The sequence below is a fragment of the Calypte anna genome, chromosome 1 (assembly GCF_003957555.1).
Source record: "Calypte anna isolate BGI_N300 chromosome 1, bCalAnn1_v1.p, whole genome shotgun sequence".
In the NCBI taxonomy this organism is placed as follows: Eukaryota; Metazoa; Chordata; class Aves; order Apodiformes; family Trochilidae; genus Calypte; species Calypte anna.
The window spans coordinates 57,389,139-57,410,480 of record NC_044244.1 but is presented as its reverse complement, the minus strand read 5'-3'; the positions used below and the strand labels follow the sequence as shown (position 1 = coordinate 57,410,480).

The window sequence follows — 21,342 nt, the reverse complement described above, 5'->3', positions numbered from 1 at the left end:
CAAATCAGTAAGTAGTCTGTCCTTTCTTTTGCATGTTCTCGTCTGAGCAAGTTACCCAGCCTAAGCACTGTTACCTCTATCTTTCAGGGTTATTTTCCTATGGGTTTGGAAGCACAGTTGCCCTTTGTGGTTCCCTCAGCATAAAGTAAATGTCCTCCAACGTGCCTTTTCCCGCTTCCTGTCATTTGCTTTCCTGTGTGGTACAGTCTCTGTATTCATCCCTTTGGCTGAAAGGAAAAAAAAACCCTCACCCTGAAGTTGTACACATTCCCTTTTTTCTTCTATTTCTTTATAACTTCTGTCTCTTCTGTACACTAGCCTTGTGGTCCATCCCAAGTGTTTCATAAGATCCTACTTTAGGTCACTGAAAGCTTTTCCTTTTTTTTTCTGCTTAATCTGTGATCTGGTCTTCATCCAGGGTGTGGGGTTTTGAAATCAGCAAACAAAGGGAATCTTGCCATAAAGTGAAATCATCTGGAGTTACATTTTCTGCATAGCAGGGTCATGACCTTTGAATGCCAATGTGAGATATAAGGTCTAACCTTCTTTTACATAGCATTTAAAAAGAAAATAAACTAAAACTTGTTCTTGATCTACATTTGCAAGGGATCTGTTAACTGGGCCTGGGAGTTTTATGTATTTATTTCGCCTTGCCATTCAGAGCAACACCATGTTTGGGTACTTTCAATCTATAAACAGACTTTCTTCTGACATATGTAACTAGAGCACAGCATCTAAATTCTTAATTTAGAAAAAAAATCACAGATTTACGGACCTAATTACAATAACAGAGTTTTCCCTTTTTCTGTCAGTTTCAACATCTTCAGTTTTGTCGTTCATATTTCATCCTTTTTCTTTTTTCTTTTCTTTTGTCTGTTATTAGTTCACCCTTCTTCTTCCCTGAGTCACCCTCAGAACTGGGAGGGGAATTGCAGGAATTGTGGTATTAGCAGGTGTTTTTCAGATTTGTCTCTGTTAGTCTCTCGGAGGCTCTCTTTGCCTGCACTGACCTCTCAGCCCCACGCATGGCCTTCTTTTTGCAGTACAGCATGACCTTTTCTGAAGCAGTTATGAAAAAGCTGTTCCACGATATTTCATTCTGGTTCTACTGTCTTGCCCATCTGTTGGCACGTCTTGATCTCTGGAGTTTTTACCCTTAGCTGTCTCTTCTTCGAAATCTACTTTGCACTCCTTTGATATTTCTTCCTTGTGTGTCCTTACCTTACCAGATCCGCACTTCTACTGTAAGAGACACTGACAGCCCCTCTTGCCAACAGGAGATCTATTTATGTGGCCAGCATGTGGATGCCAAGCACATGAAGTTGTTTTTGTTTTGAACCTGGTGGCAAGTCAGTTTGGCCACCTTAATGCACAAAAGTGATCAACTTTGTTTGCTGGGGCAATTCTCTTCTTGCCACCGTGCCCTGGCTTCCCCAGGAACAACTTCTCCTTCCCTAGACTGCTGGAGCAAGGCACCAGCCACTTATGACCATATCTGGATTTATGAGGATAATTTAACATTAGAGTTACTTATTATGGAAGAAAACAACAGATTGTCTGTCACTGGAAGCCTTGAGGAGAGGCTTTCTAAAATGTGCCCTCGATGTCAGCTGGCTGCAAGGCAGGAATCCCTGCATGTTGCTCCTCCGTCTGCCTTTTGCTACAGAGCAGCCTGAACGATTACCACCATGCCTCTTCTTTCCCAAAAAATCTGCCTAGGAAATCCTGCATCAGTGGCAGCCTTGTTCTGGTTTCATAGTCTGTGTCTCTACAGGGCTTTCTCTGCTTTCTTCCCAGTGATTATCCTTCATGTTTCCCTCCTGCTGGAATAAGCAAGCTATATGTAAGAGAGACTGAGGAGGCTAGAGAGGAGCTGAGCACCTTCTTGTTCTCTTCAACAGAAATGTACACTTTTTAATAATGTAATCTCAATTAAAAAAAATACCAATTAAAATGGGCTTTTTAGTTGTTCTCTGGGGAGAAGGAGCTGTAATTCACATTAAAATGTAAAGCTTCAAAAGCAAAGAGTGCTTAGGTGTATTGCAAGTGCCCAAATATTCAGTGATTTTAATTACAATGGAAACATGATAAATTGCTTTGTGCCACAATCCATTATTAACAGCTTAATGAATATCACTGTTTAAAACTTCTGCTGCCTGTTTAAAACTTCTCCGTGGTGAAAACTGGTTGTCAGTATTTCACCTGTGAGTTCTGATTTTTACCATGTTTGTAACCTGGCACCTTAAAAGGGAGGGGGGTGAAAGTCAGCAGCCTTGGCTTTGGGTCTGGGTAAGTTCTGCTGGCTACAGCATCCCAAGAGAGAGACCAGGGGAAAGATGGAGCTTTTGTGTTTCACCACTATTGGGACTGGCCAAGGGTTAAATATTCTCCTGACACAGTTTAAGAGGAATGCCCCAACTGGTTGCTGGGCATGCAATGGGCCTTCATGTCATCTGAGGGGTCACCAAAGCATGGGGTACCTATACATGTGCTGTTTCTTTGCACAACAGCCATTAGGCTGGAGGATGGTTTAGGGTGTCTGCTCAGGGGTAAAGGGCAGCAATAGTGCAATAGCCCATGATCAAGCATGCTGAAGAGCTTCTTTTGGGGTGAGTAATATGCAAGCTGGTTTGAATTTTCCAGGTTTTAGCTACCAAAAAGCAAATTTGAGGTATGGAATTAAGCGTGGCCTTTTGGAGCATTGAAGTGTAAACAGTGATTGTATTCTGCTTTGAATAGGGACGAAACACTTTTTTTTTTCTTATTGACAGTTGTTATGGCTTAAATTGTGCTATTGATAAGATTTTAAGATATATAGATATGTATATTCTTAGTAACTGATACTTGATACATCACTACCCCCCTTTTCAAAGCAGTTTAATATTTCAAGGATAAATGTTATTATTAGGAATGTTATTATTTTAGATTCTAATAGGAGGTATGGTGGGCTTACAGTTGTGGCCCATTGAAGTGTTAAGATGTAGGAATTTAAACAGTCATGGTCTGGCTTCTATTAGATTTATTATTTATTGTGGGCACTCTGCTAGCACCTTTCTCTTGGTCATTTGGTCTGACCACCCCACACGAGGGTCACAATCTCCAAAGTGGTGTTTGACAAGAATTTAACATGATTTGAGTCAGATGGAAGGTAGATCTCAGGATAGTAATGACTGAGAACTTCTGATTGAGAGAAGTCACAAGCACATATATGGGATAAGCATGATTTGTCTGAATGTAATTAATGGCTTGGGTTTTGCTATTATTATCCTGATTGTGTTTCTCTGGAAAACAACAAAACCTTATTCACATTTCCCATCTCAGCAATGGCAGTGTTACTTTTAATGATTTTAACTTGCACCCTGCCAATTACAGACCTCTCCTGGTTCATTAGATCAATAATTACACATTTTTTTTTTTCCTTGTGAAAAATCTTTCACTGACAGAGGAGTAATGATGCCTGTAAGTTGCTTAACTATTGCTCAGTCAGGGATCTATAAGATGTGGGAGATATTCTTATATTTTGAGGGAGAAAGCCAGTATTCTGTTATGCTGTTCATGTGTTTCTGAAGTTGTATTTTATTTTATTTTAGTTTAGTTTGACTTCAGGAAGCATTCCAGACCACAGGGCTGCCTGACTAATTTTTCATGCATCCCTGTACTGGCAGAGGACAAAGTGGCATGAAATATATAAAATGCCATCTAATTTTTCTTTTGTTCTTTAATTCATGCACACATGCTTCCTCTGTGTGTTTATCATTGTGCACAAAATGCCTATATTTGCAAGATAATAGCTGTGTAAATATTAGAAAGTCATCTTGAAACTCTGAAGGAAAGGAGAGCAAAGGAAGAATCCTCCCTGCTACCAAGGAGCCATCTATTGGATAAAACCCATAACTGAACTGAGCATCCATGAAACTGTGGGGGATAACACAATTTGTTATTGGTCACAGGCTAGCTGAAAATAATCTTTTCTTTCCCAGTGCTGCTTTCACTCAATGTGTTAGGAACCTGTACTCCTCTTCTTCATGCACGCAAGTCAGATGTAAAAGCAATTTATGTACTTGAGGTAAAAGCCAGTTTAATATAGCCAAAGATCCAGGATAAATCTTAATGTAGGGTGCAGGTGTGATCATGAATGGATTAGACAGTGGTGGGATTGCCTGCCAGCACTGAAGAACTGTTGCCCAGAGGAGTAATAGAAAAGACAAGTGTTTTTTCCATATTGTTAATAAAGAACATAAATAACATTAACTGTACTTTTTTTTTTTGTAACAGTACATGTCATTTATATGTCTCACAGCCATAACTGGCTTATTTTAAAAAAAAAAAGTTATTTTTTTAGTTACCCAGAATTACTTATGACCATCACAAAACCAAATAATGTGGTGTTCCTCACTGTAGAAACTGTGTAATCTACATGTAATGTGATGCAGAAAGAGAGAATCTTGAACAAACCATGGGGAGAAGTGAGGGAGGACAGGATGTGAATGGAAAATTCCCAGGATGGTCTTGAAATGTCCTGATAGCTCTTCAAAGTGAGTGTCAGGGCTTTGCAAGCCTGTTAAAAAGAGCATATGGGGCAGGGAAAACAAAGGATAAAAATGCAATATTGAGATTCCTGTGCATTTCCTTGAATGTCAGGCAACTGTTAAAACCAGAACCTGATTATTAATCAGGAATTAATTTTAAGCAAGTGCAACTTGCTTAAAATTTACAGCACAACAAAATAGAATTTGCCACATCTGTGGCAAACATAAAAGGAAGAGAGGGCTGCCTACACCAGCAGCCTTTAGTCAGCAATTTGAGTCTGCAGAGGGTCAAGCTTTTGCATGTCAAACACTTAGCCTAAAATACTCTCTTCCTGCATCCTCCCTTCCTCCTGAGAACTGTGGAAGGTTGGAGTTGAGGGGTGGTTTACTGGGAGGCCAGATAAACTTTGAGAGGGTGATCAGCTTGCTAGTGATTTTGGAGTCAGTGCCTGTTTCACACACTGGTGTGCATGAGGGGGAAGGGGGCCTGACCAAAACTGTTCTTCCTCTCTGTGCCCAGTTATTCCTTTCTTGCTGTATTTGCCCATTCTGATAACCTCATTCCTCCATCTCTAAGCAGGAAAATGTGTGGGGCAGGAGAAGCTCAGCTGCCACATGCGCAAATCCGGTGTTTATGGTTTGTGTTCTGATAATGCCAGGAGTTGTTATTGGGGTGTTGTCATTCTAAATGTTTTGAAAAAACAGAATAAGGAGGTTGTAGCCACTGTTAGGAGCTACCAGTGACTCTTGCCCACCGTGATGCAGTGATTGGGAAGGGTGGATGAGACTCTGTAGCCATTGCATTTTGATTTGTTTTCTGAGCCTTCCTGTGATGGGGGGGGTGTTTTGGTGGTTATACTATTTTGTGCTGTGCCCAGGGCTGAGGCTGCCAGCCCAACACGGCACAGATGCCAACCAGCAGCTACAAGATACATGACACTTGTTTGCCATTAGACTGAGTGTCATGGGGAAACTTAGTGTTTCTCATTCTGCTCAGCCTGGTCTTGGAAGGAAACTCCCCAAAGTCAGAGACAGAGATCAGTTCATTAGGGGTGTAAATGGAGCAGGCTGCAGGCAATCCCTTGGCTTTACACTGAAGAACTACTTGGAGGGTTTCCAGCTCTCTAGGCAAGCCATAGATTTTTCAGTGGGCCCACATAATTAATGAAACAATCAAATAAGTGTGTGCCTTATTTTGACTCTCCCATAATTGTAGTATGTCTTCATTCTACATAGCACTTCAGCCAAGTTAGGCTTCTAGCTAGGATCTTTGCAGCTTACAGGTAACAGGTCCACACACCAAAGATTAAAACCAGCATCCTTCTACAGGAGCTGTAATGAGCTGTGTTAAGCTCGTCTCGACTAGAAACAGTTCTTTGCTTCCCCTCCATTCACTAACTCTTAGATCTGAAATTCACATTTATTTTTGTTCCCAGACTGTGTGGGAACATTTTGAGAAGGAGGCTGTGGTCTTCCCAGATGTGAACCCTCAAGCACCGCTTGCAACAGTTTGTGCTGCAGGGAGGTGGGCTCCTAACAAAATCCCATTTTTAAGAATTTCACCCAGCTTCTTCAGGTCAAATTAGGCTTGTTCATGCCTCTGTCAGTTAATAACACTCTTCTTTTAATTTTACATATTAAAGGTCAGAAAAGTGTGAATTTTTTGACGAAGAAGCCAGCAGTGCCTGAGCACTCTTCTCCCTCATGTCATGAATGGAAGCACTACCATGTGAGAACAGTTGTGTATTTTTCAGCAGTAGGACTCTTCTGTTATCGACATGGTTAGTTGAAGACCTGCTGCTGAAGTCATATACATATATATATACACACACACATATACATGTGCAGACTGTGGAGCCTCAGATGTTACAGGTGTAGCTGGGTTGAAAATCTAATGATCTGTAATATCTGCAGTGACTCACTGGAGGAGGGAAGACCTTCCAGTGACAAAAACAGTTCAGTGCCAGGGTAGACTGCCTGGGGAGATTGTGGGAAGCTGGAATTTGGCTGGGTTCATAGGAGAAGGTCAGACAAACAGCTGTCAGGGGTGGTTTGGCTGATGCTGCCTCATGGCAAAGGGATGGAACGGATAACTTGCTCAGTTACTTCTGGGCTTCTTTCCCCCATGTGATGGTGCTTTTGCCTTAAACTCTTTGAGTCTGTGTAAATCTGTTTTCATCCTAGGTTTTAAAGGGTATTCTGAGATCATCATTAGCTTTTCCTCACAAGGTTTTTCAGATTTGATACGTGATGTACTGATTTTACAGCTGGAGAAGCTTACAGTTATAACTTGTTTTAGGGGAAAAAAAAAAAAAAAAGGAGTGCAGCTTTAGAGGTCTCAGCTCTGTAGATTCAAAATGTGGAGCTAAACTATCGGAGTAATGCAAAATTTGGGCATAGTTTGCAGAAAACACAACAGATCACAGCATTAAAAACACAAAAATCCAACTGATATATATATTTGGCAGTTTTCCTGAAGTAATTTTTTACTTGACCTCGCAGAGAAGTTGAATGGCTTGATCTCTCTACCAAAAAAAGTAACCCAGTGGTCTTCAGGGTCCCCAAAGCAGCGATGAATTTGCCAAAATGTTGGCCAGTATGTCAGCCTTGGATATGAAAAAACAGTGCCCTGTTTAGGATGGAAAGAGATGGAGTTTTCTCCTGTCCACCTCCCCAACCCCCAGGACCTTTGCCTACTCTGAGGAAAGTCATGGTACATCACGTGTAGGAGCGATACATCTCTCCTCCCGACAGTGGCAAAACTTAAAAGCAGTGATTTGAGGGAGCAGTGATTTGAGGAGGAGTGATAGATGCTGCCAGCTTGGCCTTCCACAGTACAGCACCCATCTATTCTCCCATCGTGCAGCACATAGCTTGTTACGGTTCTGTGCAGAGTGATTTCTCTGCATGGCCAGGTGATGTTTAAGGAGACTAATGAGAGAAATGATACGGCCCAGAACACTGGTGTCAGGAAATATATTGCAAGGTGTCTGTCTTGGGGAAGCTGAAAGCAGGGCTTGTCTTATTATATATTTCAGAAGGGATGTCTTTGTCACCACCAAGTTAGACAAGCACCCTGTCCCATACTGCAGTCAAATTAGATGTATTTTTTTCAAATAATATCTTTCCATTTAATTTTCATTGGCTTTATGATGGGTTCTGTGTTGTACAAGGGCAAAACAAGAGTCTGTCTCATTGACACACCACTCTTTTGAAGAGAGAACTTGTTTCTGAGGCCATTGTAACACAACTATGAAAGTGTCAGAGGACAGGATAGAGGCTATTATGGGCTTCTGCTTTTTATGAGGAAAATCAAACAAATGTCCCCGACACAAAAAAAAAAAAAAATAACCAGCAGCTGTATGTGATGGCCAGAGAATGTTTTTGTGCAGTGACATTGTCAGTATCTGCTCTGTTACCAAACTGGAAAAACTGCTTTTTTTTTTTTTTTCTCCCTGCTCTCAATCAAAGTGGGAAAAACCTCCATGTATTTTCATGAGATACCTTTTCCTCATTTCCAGCACTTAGCAGTCCAATTATATTTGGTTTTATGCTAGTGTCTGATTGTGTTGCCATTGTTTGGTTTTTGAGTCAGAGTAATTTTTCCAAAAACCAGAGTGATTTTTCCATCCTGATGTTGCAGAAAAATATATCTTTCATTATGACTGGTTTTAACCCTGGAAATCTTTTCTCTCACTTGATGACAATTTTTTATGTTGCATTCTATCCTGCTGTCTAAGGTGAATTAGAATGAACCATAACTAAGAGATGCTTTGCTAAAATATGGCTCCTTCTACTGTGTAGAATTATCTTGAAAACAGCTTGCATCTTGCTAATTTTATGCTTTTTTTCCCCTCCTCTGATATTCACCTACTTCTTCCAAATTAATGTGGGTTTTGTAAGGATTTTCTATGAAGCCATTGCTCTGAGCACCCCTTCCTCACCTGTGAACAAATTATGTGGCACAGATAAGGCACCTAGTTGTTTCTTGATAGGACGACCTTATAAACAGATTCTGCACCAAGAGAAGCTTTAAAATTCCTAGCCAAATAATAATAATTTGGTGGGTAATAAAAAGAGCTCCTCAAAATGGCCACAGAGGCATTTCATAGCACGTTCTTGGGAATACTCACTTGTGCTAGCATTCATTAAGTTTGCTTTTAGTGAAAATTCTCATGAATGAAATTTTATCCACTAGTCATTGCGATTATTATTTTACTATCACAGCCATAACCAGATGCTTTGTATAAGGCCAGGGCCTGATTTTTTTGTAAGGCTGGAGAAACGTCTTATAGGGTCTCCAGAGAGTGCATTGGCTAAATATAAGACCAGACTCAGCTAACAGCTCCTGACTGGGAACCACAAACCCTCAGAGAGCAATGGGTTTGTTTACAAGAAAATTCACAGCTAGAGAAGGAGGAATGCAGAAATATATCAAATGTTACACCATTTGGACTTTGTATGTTGCAGTGTTACAACTCCACTGAATATGAATGCAGTTATACATGTTTATGTTATGAAGGTCCTTCAGGTTATGATAACTAGTTTTAGGAAACGTCTCTACAGATGCAGTTTATTGCTATACTACACTAGTCTACACAGATACTAAAGAACATACTGGACTGTTTTGTTGGAGGGGTTTAATATAAAAGTTGGCCTAGCCAAGCTGGTGAAGGGTCTGGAGAACCAGTCTTATGCTGAAAGGGAATTGGGAATGTGTAGTTTGGAGAAGAGGAGGCTGAGAAGAGACCTTATGGCTCTCTACAACAACCTGAAAGGCGGTTGTAGGGAGATGGGTTATGGCCTCTTCTCTCAAGTAAATAATGAAAGGACCAGGGGAAGTGGCCTGAAGTTGTTTAGACTAGGTATTAGGAAGAATTAATTTACTGAGAGTGTGGTTGGGTGCTGAACAGGCTGTCCAAGGAGGTGGTGGAGTCACCATCCTTGGAGGGATTTAAAAGCCATGTAGATGAGGCACTTCAGGACATCCTCTAGTGGACATATATATATAAATTTTTTTTTTTTTTGGCTGGGGAGGTGTTGATAGTTGGACATGGTGATCTTAGAGGTCTTTTCCAACCATGGCAATTCTGTGATGAAAAGAGCAGAGGTATCTTGTAGCACTGGAGAAGGAAGATGGTGTCAGAACAGCTGCAACTTTTGGCTTTCTGTATTAGAAATGAGAGACCAAGGAAATACAGCCAATTTGAAAACAGAAATTTTGCCTAAGTCTGGGCATAAGGGAATGTTTTCAGACCTGGAGCTCATTTGCTGAGCATAATGTGTATGATGTTGCTTTTTGCACCTTCACTTACTGTGGGAAAAGTATGTGTCCCATGCCTTGGATGTGACACAGTTTTACTGCCCAATTTGTGGAGCCCATCAGCATGCAGTGACTGGCACAGGAAACTATCTGGAACATTGATTCTTGGGTGTCCCAGTGTCCAAGATGCACTACGGTCATGGGTTCAAGGTCAATAAGGAAAAGGTTCTGTGGAGTGGAGGGAAGGAGCTGTTAAAGAGGCAGTGGGCTCATCCCTTATATTACAGAAACCTCAAAATAAGGATTCCTCTCAATCTATAGGTTGGTCGGAACAGTTTGTTGTCAGCAGAATTAAGCACAGGACACTAAGTATTGCTCCTCTTTTGTTGTCTTGCTGCTGTCATTTGCCATGTCATGTTAAGAAAAAAAAAATAAATCAGATTAAGTCCTTTGACATTTATAATTATTTAATCTTTCCTTACTCTCATCTCCTTTGCGTGTCTTTTTCTCTGGTTTTCCCTTTTTGTACTTTATCTCTCAATCATCAGATCCAAGAAATCACTCAAATTATTTATTTGAACACATAAATGCAGCTTTACATAATTTTTTTCTTTTGAAGTAAGCTTTGGTCCCTTCTTTTGTCCATCCTACTGCACAAGTTGTCATGTTCTGGTATTGCAGTTGCTCCTAAGTCCTTGAGCAATAGATGTTGGTATTTGAGGAACCAAAAATCAATCATGTAGCCTTATAGCTCAGGTTCAGCACAATTCTATTATGCCCTCTCCCAAAAGTCAATTCAAACTTTTTGTGTTATATTTCAAAGCCTAATCAAGCTTGCTGTCCAGACTGGTTTGAAGTCAACTCACTCTTGCCATAGGTCTGTTTATTAGAGTTTTTCTGTCAGAAAGTAGCGTGCAAGAAAGCAGTTTTCATAACAAAATTATTCTGTGGGCCTTTTGCAAAGATAAGCCACTGAAACTGGTTTTATGATAGAGGAATGCTTACTGCTTTAATGTGCAACAAATATGTTTTAAAAAAATATTTTTTAAAATGCTATGTTGGTACAAGTGTTCATAACTCTACTTTCTCATGTGCCAGTTTAAAGAAATCATTTTCTAGTCCTGTCTTACTAAGCCAGCACAGAAACTGTTGTTGATGCAACCCTAAACTAAGCTAGTGACTCTCATGCTTTGGGCCAGGTGAACAAATGAGGATAGTGTCTCCAAGCAGGTGGGCCAATTTATCCAAGCATGATTAGTGTCACCTCCACTGAATAGGTGCACATGGGACTGTGCATTGACCATGTCAGTCTCCTTCCAGCAAATGCCAGGAATTCACCCTGAAAATGAAAAGCAGCTCTGTATGGAGGTGTCCATTAGGAATCCTCTGTGAAAATATGTACCTGTTGCCTATTGGATGAAGATCAGTCTCATCCCACTAGGAAGAAAGTGGTGACTGTCTCCTATTGATAGCATTTCCAGCTGATTTATAGATGTCTCCTGATTTGGTGAAATTTGGTGGTCATTCTGTGGGAGCCCAGGGGGCAGTATAAATAGGAAACAGCTTTCTCCTTCCATTCCCCATGAGTGACCCATTTTTTGTTCTTCCTCTCATCCTGCAGAGGCGCAGAGATTTTCTTCAGTGGATGCTCGACTGCCGTGACTCAGCTGACTCCCTGTCACCAGGGGGTTTGGGTGGGATGAGTCCATCTGCTGGTTCCAAGCAGGTTGAGGCACCTGTTGCTGGCAGGGCCCCATCTGTAAAGGTTCAGAAGACATTAACAGAGGATGAGATAGCAGGCCAAGCTTTCCTTTTCCTGATCGCGGGCTATGAGACCACCACTAGCACGCTGGCCTTTGCCACGTACCTGCTAGCCACCCATCCAGAGTGCCAGGAGAAAGTGCTTCAGGAGGTCGATGAGTTCTCAACAAAACATGTGAGTACAATGTGCTTCTACAGGGCTTGGTACAGGGAGCAAGGCAATGTGAATATCACCATGCCTTTTGGGGCACCTGCATGACCCCTATTTATCTCGGTTATATATGCATATGTTAACATTTTGCTAATATTTATTAACATTTTGTTAATATTTTCAGTCAAAGCATTCAAAGTTAATCTATGTTCTTTAGGTTTGCTTTTTTGGGGGGAAACTGCTGAGTAATGTCACTTTACATCAACTGAAGAGAGGGCCCAGAAACTTTGTGTAATAGTGAAAGCTTAACCTTTACAAAATAGTTTATGTTGTTGAAATGAACCAGCTGTCACCAGACTCTTAAACTACATATTTTTAAGTTTTCCCTCTTGTCTAGATACCTTTATTGCTCATGGTTTTTTTGAGGGGGGGTTTGGTTTGGATTTTTCATTTTGGTTTTTTTGTTGGAGTTTTTTTGTGGTCAATTTTATTTACTGGTCTTTGTAAGGATGCAAAGAGCATTCTCACAAACCATGAACTGTAAAGTTTTGCTTTAAATGTTCGTACCTCAGCAGCAGAATATATATGTATACTTCAAAAAAATTCACAATTTCTAGTTCTCTTATACTGTGTTCAAATTACTTCTCCTTAATTGTCTGTATTTACCAAGTGCTTTTTTTCCTCCTGGATAACATTTGACAATATTTTTGTGTATCTAGCAGACCATGCAGCAGCCATTTTTCCACCCTACACTCTCTACACAAGTTGTTAATTATGAGAATTCAGATCAAGGGTCTTTTTCTTTTCATGAACTCTTTTACAATGGAACACAAGGCAAACGGGAATAAAATTACACCAGGCATGGCTGTCTTGCCATGGGTTTTAGCTGCTGGATTTGCATGCTGAAAGCCTTAACTATACAATTTTGAGACCAGCATGCTTTTTATTCATTCCATTTTCTGTGGTGTTCTTAAGAAGCAGAAAAAAGTTAGATACTTTTCTGATTTGCTAATAATAGAAAGTGCTTGACTATGCAAACTGTGTCCATTCAAAAGCTACCATTTCTCTCCTTTTGCGTGTGCAAACATAAAAGCCAGGATTTGTGTATACTGAAAATGTCTTCTTTTGTCTTGCGTGACAAGGTTCTGAGCATGGGGGTTCTCTGTCCACAATTGCTTTTGCTTTGAGGGTGCATATGGAGGACAGCAGTGGAGGTCGGGACTGTGCAATCTGATCCACAGAGCTTTTTCTCTGTGCATGCTTCATACCTCTGGTGTGAGTTAACTCGACACAATGGAGCCGTTGATGGTGTGATTTTCTAACCCATAGGACTTGGGTTATTCTCTTAGGTTATTAGCTCTACAACACTCCAGCTGGGGTGTATTTACTTGTTTCATTCGAATATGGCAGACCTAATTATGCCCTTGAGTCTGGTTAGTTCAGCTGACTTCCTGAAGGCCTGCAAGGATGTGAAGGTGCAACTTGGCCCCAACTATGTGCAGTTTACTGGCTAATACTGGTGGCAAAGTTGCACACAGAAAGCCCTATTATGCAGCCCCAAGGAAAATATGGTTCATCTCCTTGCCAGTTCCTGAAAACTGAAACCCTAAGGAACCAAAGTGAAATCACTGAGAGACATAGATATCCAGTATGATAGCTACACGATGTCATTCATATCTCTCTGTAGATGGGGATATGAATTAATAAACTTCTTTGTATAAATGCATAGAAAGCTGACTTCAAGCAGCCATTAGTTGGCCATTCACATACAGGCATTTCACATCAGGAAACCACGCACATGGCTGTCTAGGTCAACAAGTTGTGTACTGCCACAGACACAGGTCTGTGATCTAGCACAGCTTGTAGTGAGGACTCTTGGGTGCCCACTGGGCACACCTCAGGAGTTTGGTTTGGGCTACTTCAGGTCTGGCCCTGTTCAGGGAGTTGCCCTTAGCAGTTGGGCTGATTTCCTGGTTTGGTTCCAGTTAAAGGAGCCCTTGCTGTGCAGTTGGAGACTGCAATGTGAGCCATTGGAAGAGACTTGCATGGGAATGTTCTCCAGATCCAAGCTAGATAACTAAATGGGCCCTGTGTTGTGTATGGTCTGTCCAAGCTGACACTCACTATTAGCATTTCAATAATAATACAATGCAAACTCTTAATGATTGATTCTCTTCTCTACAGGCATACTTTGATAATAAATTCAGCTTTTTCAGTATCTGGGAGATGTTGTGTACCTAGGGACACTTGTGGCAGAGAAATTAGAACTTGGTGTAGAGATGGCACTCGAATGAAATGAAAAAAATTTGCAGGTGAGCACTATACACAGTCTGTGTGGTGCCTCAACTCAAACTGGTGACCCAATCCCAAACTATGCTGTCTCATGTCATATATTGATTGGAAGTACCTTCCAAAACACTTCCCCATACTTCTCCACTTTTCAGGTTTAGCTTTAGATGATGCATATGACTCTATGACCAAGGAGAAGAGGAAGAGAAGTATAATTATTCACCTGCTCTCCTTGACACCAGGAAATTCATAGATCTATTCTGTGCAGCCCCATCCTTCAACAAATTTCCTATTATAAACAGTTGATGATTTAAGGCGGGGGAGGGAGGGTGATGCACTGCTCGAGGAGCTCATCGCAGAATAAGGAAAAGGATTCAGCATTTAAGTGTCTCAGTGACTGTAATTAACTACTCCTAGCCTAGAAAATAAGATCTTTGCAAATGGTTTGCAAGTTACAGGAGCAGAAGCTATTTTGAAACGGGGAATATATAGATGCCATGTTAAGTTGTCATGCAAGGAAGAGGAAAAGAAGGGGCACAGCAGCTGTAGTCTCACAGTTAGTTATCAAATCAGTTCACTTGCTAAGAAATTTTAGTAGGTTATTTTTTTTGCTCAGCATGTCATCTTTGCTTTTATCAAGCTGCTCTGCAGAAAGGAAGGGCTTTCAAAGGCCAAAACATGGAGAATGGTACAGTCAGGTTGTTTTGACAGGTGGTGGAAAACTGCTTTGATTTAAAGATATGCAAGTATTAAATACAGTAACCTCTTCAGCCAAATTTATAATCAGGTAATTAGAACTACAAAATGCTCTTCACCACATTCTCTCTTCCTCCCTCCAACCATTTCAGTCACCTCACACAGCATGTTTTATGGCCCTGTTCTGTGGTGCAGAGCTGTGGTCTGATTTTATAGCAGCTGTTCTGTATCATCCCAGAGATGGCTGTACTTTGGTGTTGGACAGGGTGATTTATACACTCATTTACTAAAGTTTATAAAGGCATGTGGGAGCTATCTGAGAAAAGGTGCTCTAAATGACAGGTGTGGTTCCAGTTTTTTTGTCACACCAGTCAAAATTTCAAGGCATTGTGACCTTGTAATAGTCACTAAGAGGAGAGCAAAGTTGGTCCATCTGGGCCTACTGCAGTATGTTGGTGGCTCTGGGTGTTGTACTTGAGGATGCCTCTGATTTTGCTCTGATCTTCATCTGCCTTGATTGCACAGGGAATCCTTAGGGAACTGCACAGGGAATCTGCTCCTCTTAGCAGAATTGGACAGCATGAAGGGGAGAGAGAAAGCCAATGCACTGCTGTGTTGGACATTTCTGTGCTAGCTTGGTGCAATCTGCTGTGGCTTGGAGCAGAAATACAAGGTTAGGTGCTGGAAGTGGTCTGGCACCAGCACTGCGCTGGGAATTCGGAACCCAGAGGGAGAGAGAGGTCCAACTGATCCTGTTGCACTGCTGTATTGTGTCCATCCAGGTTCTCTCCATCACGCTTCCAAAATACACTGTAGAGATGACACTTCCAGGCAAGTGTCCTCAGAAAACACTGCTGGAGCAAGTCATGATAGTGTTTTGTCTCCGTTTTTTACCTTTTAGTATCTCCGAGTATATAACATTTTCACCTCCAGGACCTTCCTCATTTGTTTGCTAAAAGACTTTTTGAGTCTTCCTCTTGGCTGGATAGCTTAGTGGGTAGGCTTGAAAATGAGAAGAAGCACCTGGACTTCTTCAGAGTCTGGCAAGCAGGAGAAACCTCTGTCCTTGGTTATTGCAGAGAGCAGGACACACAAGTTATTGCCCTCCTAACCTCTATTTGGATCTTTGGCATGTGGAGAAAGGGAGCACACAACTTTTCATCATCTCTGGGGAAGCAGAGAGACGGGGTACTGAGTGGTGTCTGCTGTCAGCATGCACTGCACCTTCCCATCCTTGCCTGTGAAGCCCTGTGTCTGCTCCAGCTGCATTCAAACAGACAAGTTTAAGCATAATTCCTCTAGCAGACACACCAAAATTAGAACTGTAAAGATTCAGACCTGGCCCTCTTCATGGATCCCTGGGAGGTTTTAGTGCATGCCCTGTGAAGCACCATCCACCGAAAATAAGATGCTACTGTTTACTGTAAGCTTGTTGCTGGGTGTGCAGCTTGCTTTGGTACCGTGAAGACAAAGTAAACAAGATTAAAAGAGAGTTAAATATGAACTAGTGGGAGCAGGATGCCTACATCTGTGTGTATATAAAAGAATATTACTTTCTGTAGAGACCACAAATATGTTTACAGGACAGCAGAGAGGGGTCAGGTTTTTAGAAAGTTGTAAATGGCACAATATGCTTGGCATTAGTACAGGTATGGTGATATGCATCAGCTGAGAAGCTAGCCTGGCAAATACCAGTATGAGGACAGAGGAAGAAAAAAAAAAAAAAAAAGTAGTTGTTGCTATTTCAAGACCGGATTATATTTATAGGGTTTGTGGCTAACCGTCCCTAAACTGTTAGAGGCTATACAGTTGTGAAAAAGATGTTTTTATCCACATTAATCAGATGAGAAGAAATATACCCAGGGTATTCACCCTCTCCAATTCAAAACGATTCCTGTGCAGAGTTTTTAAAAGAGCCCTTCAGAGGACATGCATTTATGAACTGGTTTTGCACTTGTGACTGATTATTTTGCTATAAAAAAGCAAGCTGGGGTTTTGTGTTTTTTTTGGTTTTTTGGTTTTTTTTTTTTGCATGTGTGTGTGCTTAGCAAAAGCATAGCAGCACACATGCATTCTGAGCAGATGGTAACTTTCTTCTGAGCCCCACTGCACTCTGAGCTGCTCTGTGTGTTTTGTCCTAAGCCACAATGCTCAGGGCATTAAAAATTGCTCTGTCTTCCACGCTGAGGATTTGCTTACTATGAGGTTCTTACCTCTTTTTCTATCTTATTATTTAAATGTCTCTCTACCTTTCTCCCTCCTCTCAAGCCTGAGTCAGTCACAATTATAGATTATTATTTTTGTTGTTGTTTTTTTACTGGACTGTACAATTTTAGACAGGCAGAGTGCTGGTACAAAATGGATTGCAAAAACTAGGTGATCAGGCAAACTTCTCTTAAGAAGTTATTTGTTGCCCTTAGGTGAAATGTGGTATGTGGTTATGTGTGTGCTCCTGATCTGCTGCAAAGTAAACAGATCAGGTTAAACCACTGAAATGAGGTCATTTTCTTGAGGGAGGGAAAACTAAAAATGCTTTGGGGCAGCTAGTCTGGGCAAAAGAGGTACAAGAATGAACTACTTTGCTGCCATGTTATAAAGAAAATGCATCCCTGAAGGTGCTGAGCATAGAAAATCTGGAGCAAAGGAGCACCCTGAATTCAAGGACTGTTATCAGGACCCCTGGCAAAGGTGAAGGAGAGCATAAGAGTCAGGAGTAATAAAGTAAACGGATGAAAGGGTAGCTGTTACTGTAAAACATTCACTAGAGACTGCAAGATCCGCTAGCTTTTCCATCCTGTTTTTAAAATGCCATGTACAGCTCTTATTTTTCATTGCCTAATCTGATACATGGAAACATCAGTGTGGGGAGGAATGAAGAGTAAGGTAAGCCCCAGTGTGTCTCTAGTTCATCCAGTTTCCTATCCCCACGAAGCACTAGCATAACTATTCAGTGCTGGTGTGACTTGCCAATTTTTTCACTGGTCACTTCAGCCCATAAAGTTTAAGAAAGCTTCAAAGTTCTGCCATATGCTCCCACTATTTAAATGGAGATCTGAAGGGGCTTTTTTCAGTGGAAAGAAATCTTCCTAATTCCTAAAAGTTTTCTCTTCTATTGTTCTAGGGCCCAGGACTATTTTCAATATGTCTAATTGAAAATGTTGACCAGGCTATGTTTCAGCTGTATTCCTTCATGTCAATAATATTGAATTATGCCAGCCCAAAGTCATTGAAATCTGTAGTTTCATTTATGAAAAGGCACATTTAATTCAATTTTAACAGCTATGTGTGGTCAGTTGTGAATGGGTTGGGTTGAATTGGACTGATACATAAACTCCTCCTTTATAATTTATGACTTTGGTGCTGTAATTTATCAAAGATACTGGGTGTGGCAGTTGCTCATCTGCAGCAGCTTGGCGCATCATCATTGACTTGAGTGGAGTGATAATATTTTATACTGGCTTATGATTCTGTTCTTTGCATCAGAGAGCCCCTTCACTAACATCTCTGCATTCTAATGGAGTTGTCTTATTGTAAAGAGATATTGCCATGTCAAAATTTTCCCTTCCCATAAAATTACCAGAGAGCAGTGAGAGACAGGGCCATTTCAATGGTGTCCAATTGAGTACTTCAGATGTTTAAAGTCTTTATGCAGAGAATCTCCTTGGTAGCACAGACTGGTTTCTCTGAGCATTTAGTGAAAATGAGAGGTGAAAGTCAGATAAATGACACTGTCGGGGAATAACCACGACAGTTTGCATGAGTTTGGTGGCTTTCATGCAGTATCTCAAGGCACTCTGCTCTCAGAAGTTTGCAACAGAGACTAAGCTTCACTAAGCAAATATTGCTGACTGTGGAGGCTTGAATTTATCAAGGAAGACTGAATTGTAAATAGTTGCAGGAAAAGGGCCTCAGAAGAGAGTTGCTTTTACTCATGCATACACATATGTGCACAAAACATACAAAACCAGGAAGCACAAGAAATGTTACACGGTGTTGCTGTTTGTTCTGTTGAAGGAAAATTACCCTCTCTGTCTCCTTTATTTGTTTAAGTAGATGTTGTAGAGCCTCAAATCATTCATGAATGCCAGCTGCCAGCAATCAGTTTTGATGCTAACAAACAAAAAGATACTTTTAAAAATGGAGAGACAGAATGCTGTTAGTTTTTCATACAATTGCTCATTGTCTGAAGTCAGTTAATTATCTTTGTCTCATGGTACTTTTCTTCATAAAAGTCAGAGATTGCAAAAGACAGGAGTAGACAATAAGCCCTTCTCTGCATCCCCTGTCCCCTTCTCTTAGTAGGATCTAGGATCCTCTTAGTAGGATCTAAGAGGAGATCCTAGGATTCTCTTAGTAGAGGAGATCTAGGATTCTCTTAGTAGATCTAGGATCTACTAATTTGAATACAGGCTCTGGATTTGAGACACCCACATTTGCTTTGCTTGGTCAGAGGGTACTTCAGTTCCCAACTCTTCCTAACTTTCAGTCACTTAAGGACTTCTGAGACTTTGAGCTTTGTTCTCTTCCCTGGCTCATGTCTCTGCTTTATAAGGCAAGGTAGCCTCAGAAAGCTTTTGAGTCCAAGCCTACCTTGTGTTTGCCCACTTTGCCACATTTTTGTCCTAGACAAAAATGCTGAGCAGAAGCACCTGGGCAGAAACCTTGGGCTCAGTTTGCTCACTGTGGTCACCTTTGTATGGCTTGCCTTCTCTTCCAGGCACCCTCACAGCACCAGCTAGTGCTGTCCTGGAGGCCTTTCTGGAAGATGCTCATTGCTGGCTCCTTCTTTACAAAAGCTGTGTTTCTTAGGTTACACTGCTACAGGGTTCATGTTAAAGAACAAAAAATTCTAGTGACATGGAACATTTAATGACAAAGTTTTTAATAATACAGTACTTTAAAAGTGATCACCTTGATTTGATTAAAGAGGAAGTATGGGGAGGATGCATTTTTGCCATCCTTCTATTCTTTCCCTTCTCCATCTGAGGCTTTTATGGAGGAAATAGCATATTTGCTTTTAGTCTAAGTAAAAGTATCACTTCTGAGCAAGAAACTGGTTACTCTTTCCTCAGGTTTTTTACTCCAGGTGTTTCTGTGTACCACTCTGGTGTTACATTCAATCTACATGCTTTCCTCAGGGACAAACTCGTACTGATACCAATGTTTAATCAATGCAGACTTCCAGTATCAGTGTTAACTTTTTTAGCCACAGAAATTTAACATTATTTGTAGGGTAGAGCATGGTTCCAGGTAGAACTGGCTGATGAGATTTTTCACTGGACAGCTGAACACTGCAGGAGTAGGGGGATAAACTCAAAGCACAGTAAATAGCACCAGTCCCCTCTATGATTTTGAGAGGGTCATACTCCCACCAGTCTTGCCAGAGGAGTTACATATGGCAGGAAGAGAGGTGTACACAGCATGACCATGACTTCTCAGGAACTGGGAGGCCCTTCATGGGCCTAGGTCCCTCATTCATCTTTGGATAGCAGTCTGCCTAAGACTAAGGAGTTTTTTCTGTGTAAAGTAGGGGTCAAGTCCAAAAATGTATTATACTAATAAATACATGGTTGTTTTTTTTTCATGGGAGTTAGGGACCAAGAAGCTTTTGCTGCTGAATTGTTAATACCCAGCAATGAAAGGGAAGATAGGCAGCCCTAGGCACAACCTCAGAGATACCAAACCATCGGACCTAAACCTAAAAGAACTTACAAAGAAAGGGTGGCCTTAGACATCTGTGTCAGGACCCCACACTGTGTCTCAGCTTAGCAGGCAGTTGCATTCATCAGGCAGGAACTCCTCTCCTGGGGAGTACTGGACACTAAGCTAAACAAAGAAACATTTTCCAAGTGTATGTTAGTCAGCATCCACTTGGAATGAGATCCCTCCATGTTCCAAATTGGCAGGCAGACTCTTCAGGAGGTGACAGCACTGGTCCAGCCCTGGCATCCTCTTCTGCTTCAGGGATCTTCCCTCACCTGTCTACTTATGAGATGCCTTCAAGACTCAGGGATAAAATCTTGCTTTAATACCATTTCACTGGTCAGGATGAGAGCGACTTTTGAGATAAGTGAAAAGAAGTATCACTTTCTTGGTAAGGACTTTTTGTGGACAGAGGAAGAAAAGAAGAGGTATTTGGCTTATAAAACAAAAACAGCTAACAAGCCATGAGTGCACACAATGCCTGCATATAAGGGAGAGGAGGAGGGAGAGAATGAATCACAACTGAAGAAAAGAAGGCCCTTCATCTTCATCTGAAAGTTCAACACAGATTCCTGAGTTGCACATATTATATGCATAAGGTGAGAAAGCTGAGCAGAGGAGAACACGTGCCTAATTTGTTAAGAAACAGCAAATCCCCAACAGCAACCAAGAAGAAATTAAACTTGTATTCAGAGTATTCATAGCTTAAAAATGATCTTAGCTTGTATGAATGTGAGGTCAAAATGGAATTTTTCCTCCAGGTATGTACATGAATTAGGTAGCATTAATGGGAAGTAACCAGTCCATTTATTTGTCAATAAGCATTCAAAGTGAAGGCTGAATGAGCCTGTGCCAGAAGGAATGGAAACTCGTTTGCATTTCATGATTATGTAAAGCAGTTCTTGGTAGAATGAACTTCGTGTGACCTCCTCCTCCCTTTTTTTTTTTTC

General features: G+C 41.1%; 1 protein-coding gene across 6 annotated transcripts in view; it reads left to right on the top strand.

Moving 5' to 3' along the window:
• The window catches only part of TBXAS1 (thromboxane A synthase 1), a 244,161-nt gene that overhangs the window by 163,014 nt on the left and 59,805 nt on the right, over nucleotides 1–21,342 (top strand). For all 6 annotated transcript variants that reach the window (XM_030468312.1, XM_030468305.1, XM_030468310.1 and 3 more), the window contains one exon: nucleotides 11,414–11,728. In XM_030468312.1, coding sequence (XP_030324172.1) covers nucleotides 11,414–11,728 — 315 coding nt within the window. The remainder of the gene's footprint in view (nucleotides 1–11,413; nucleotides 11,729–21,342) is intronic.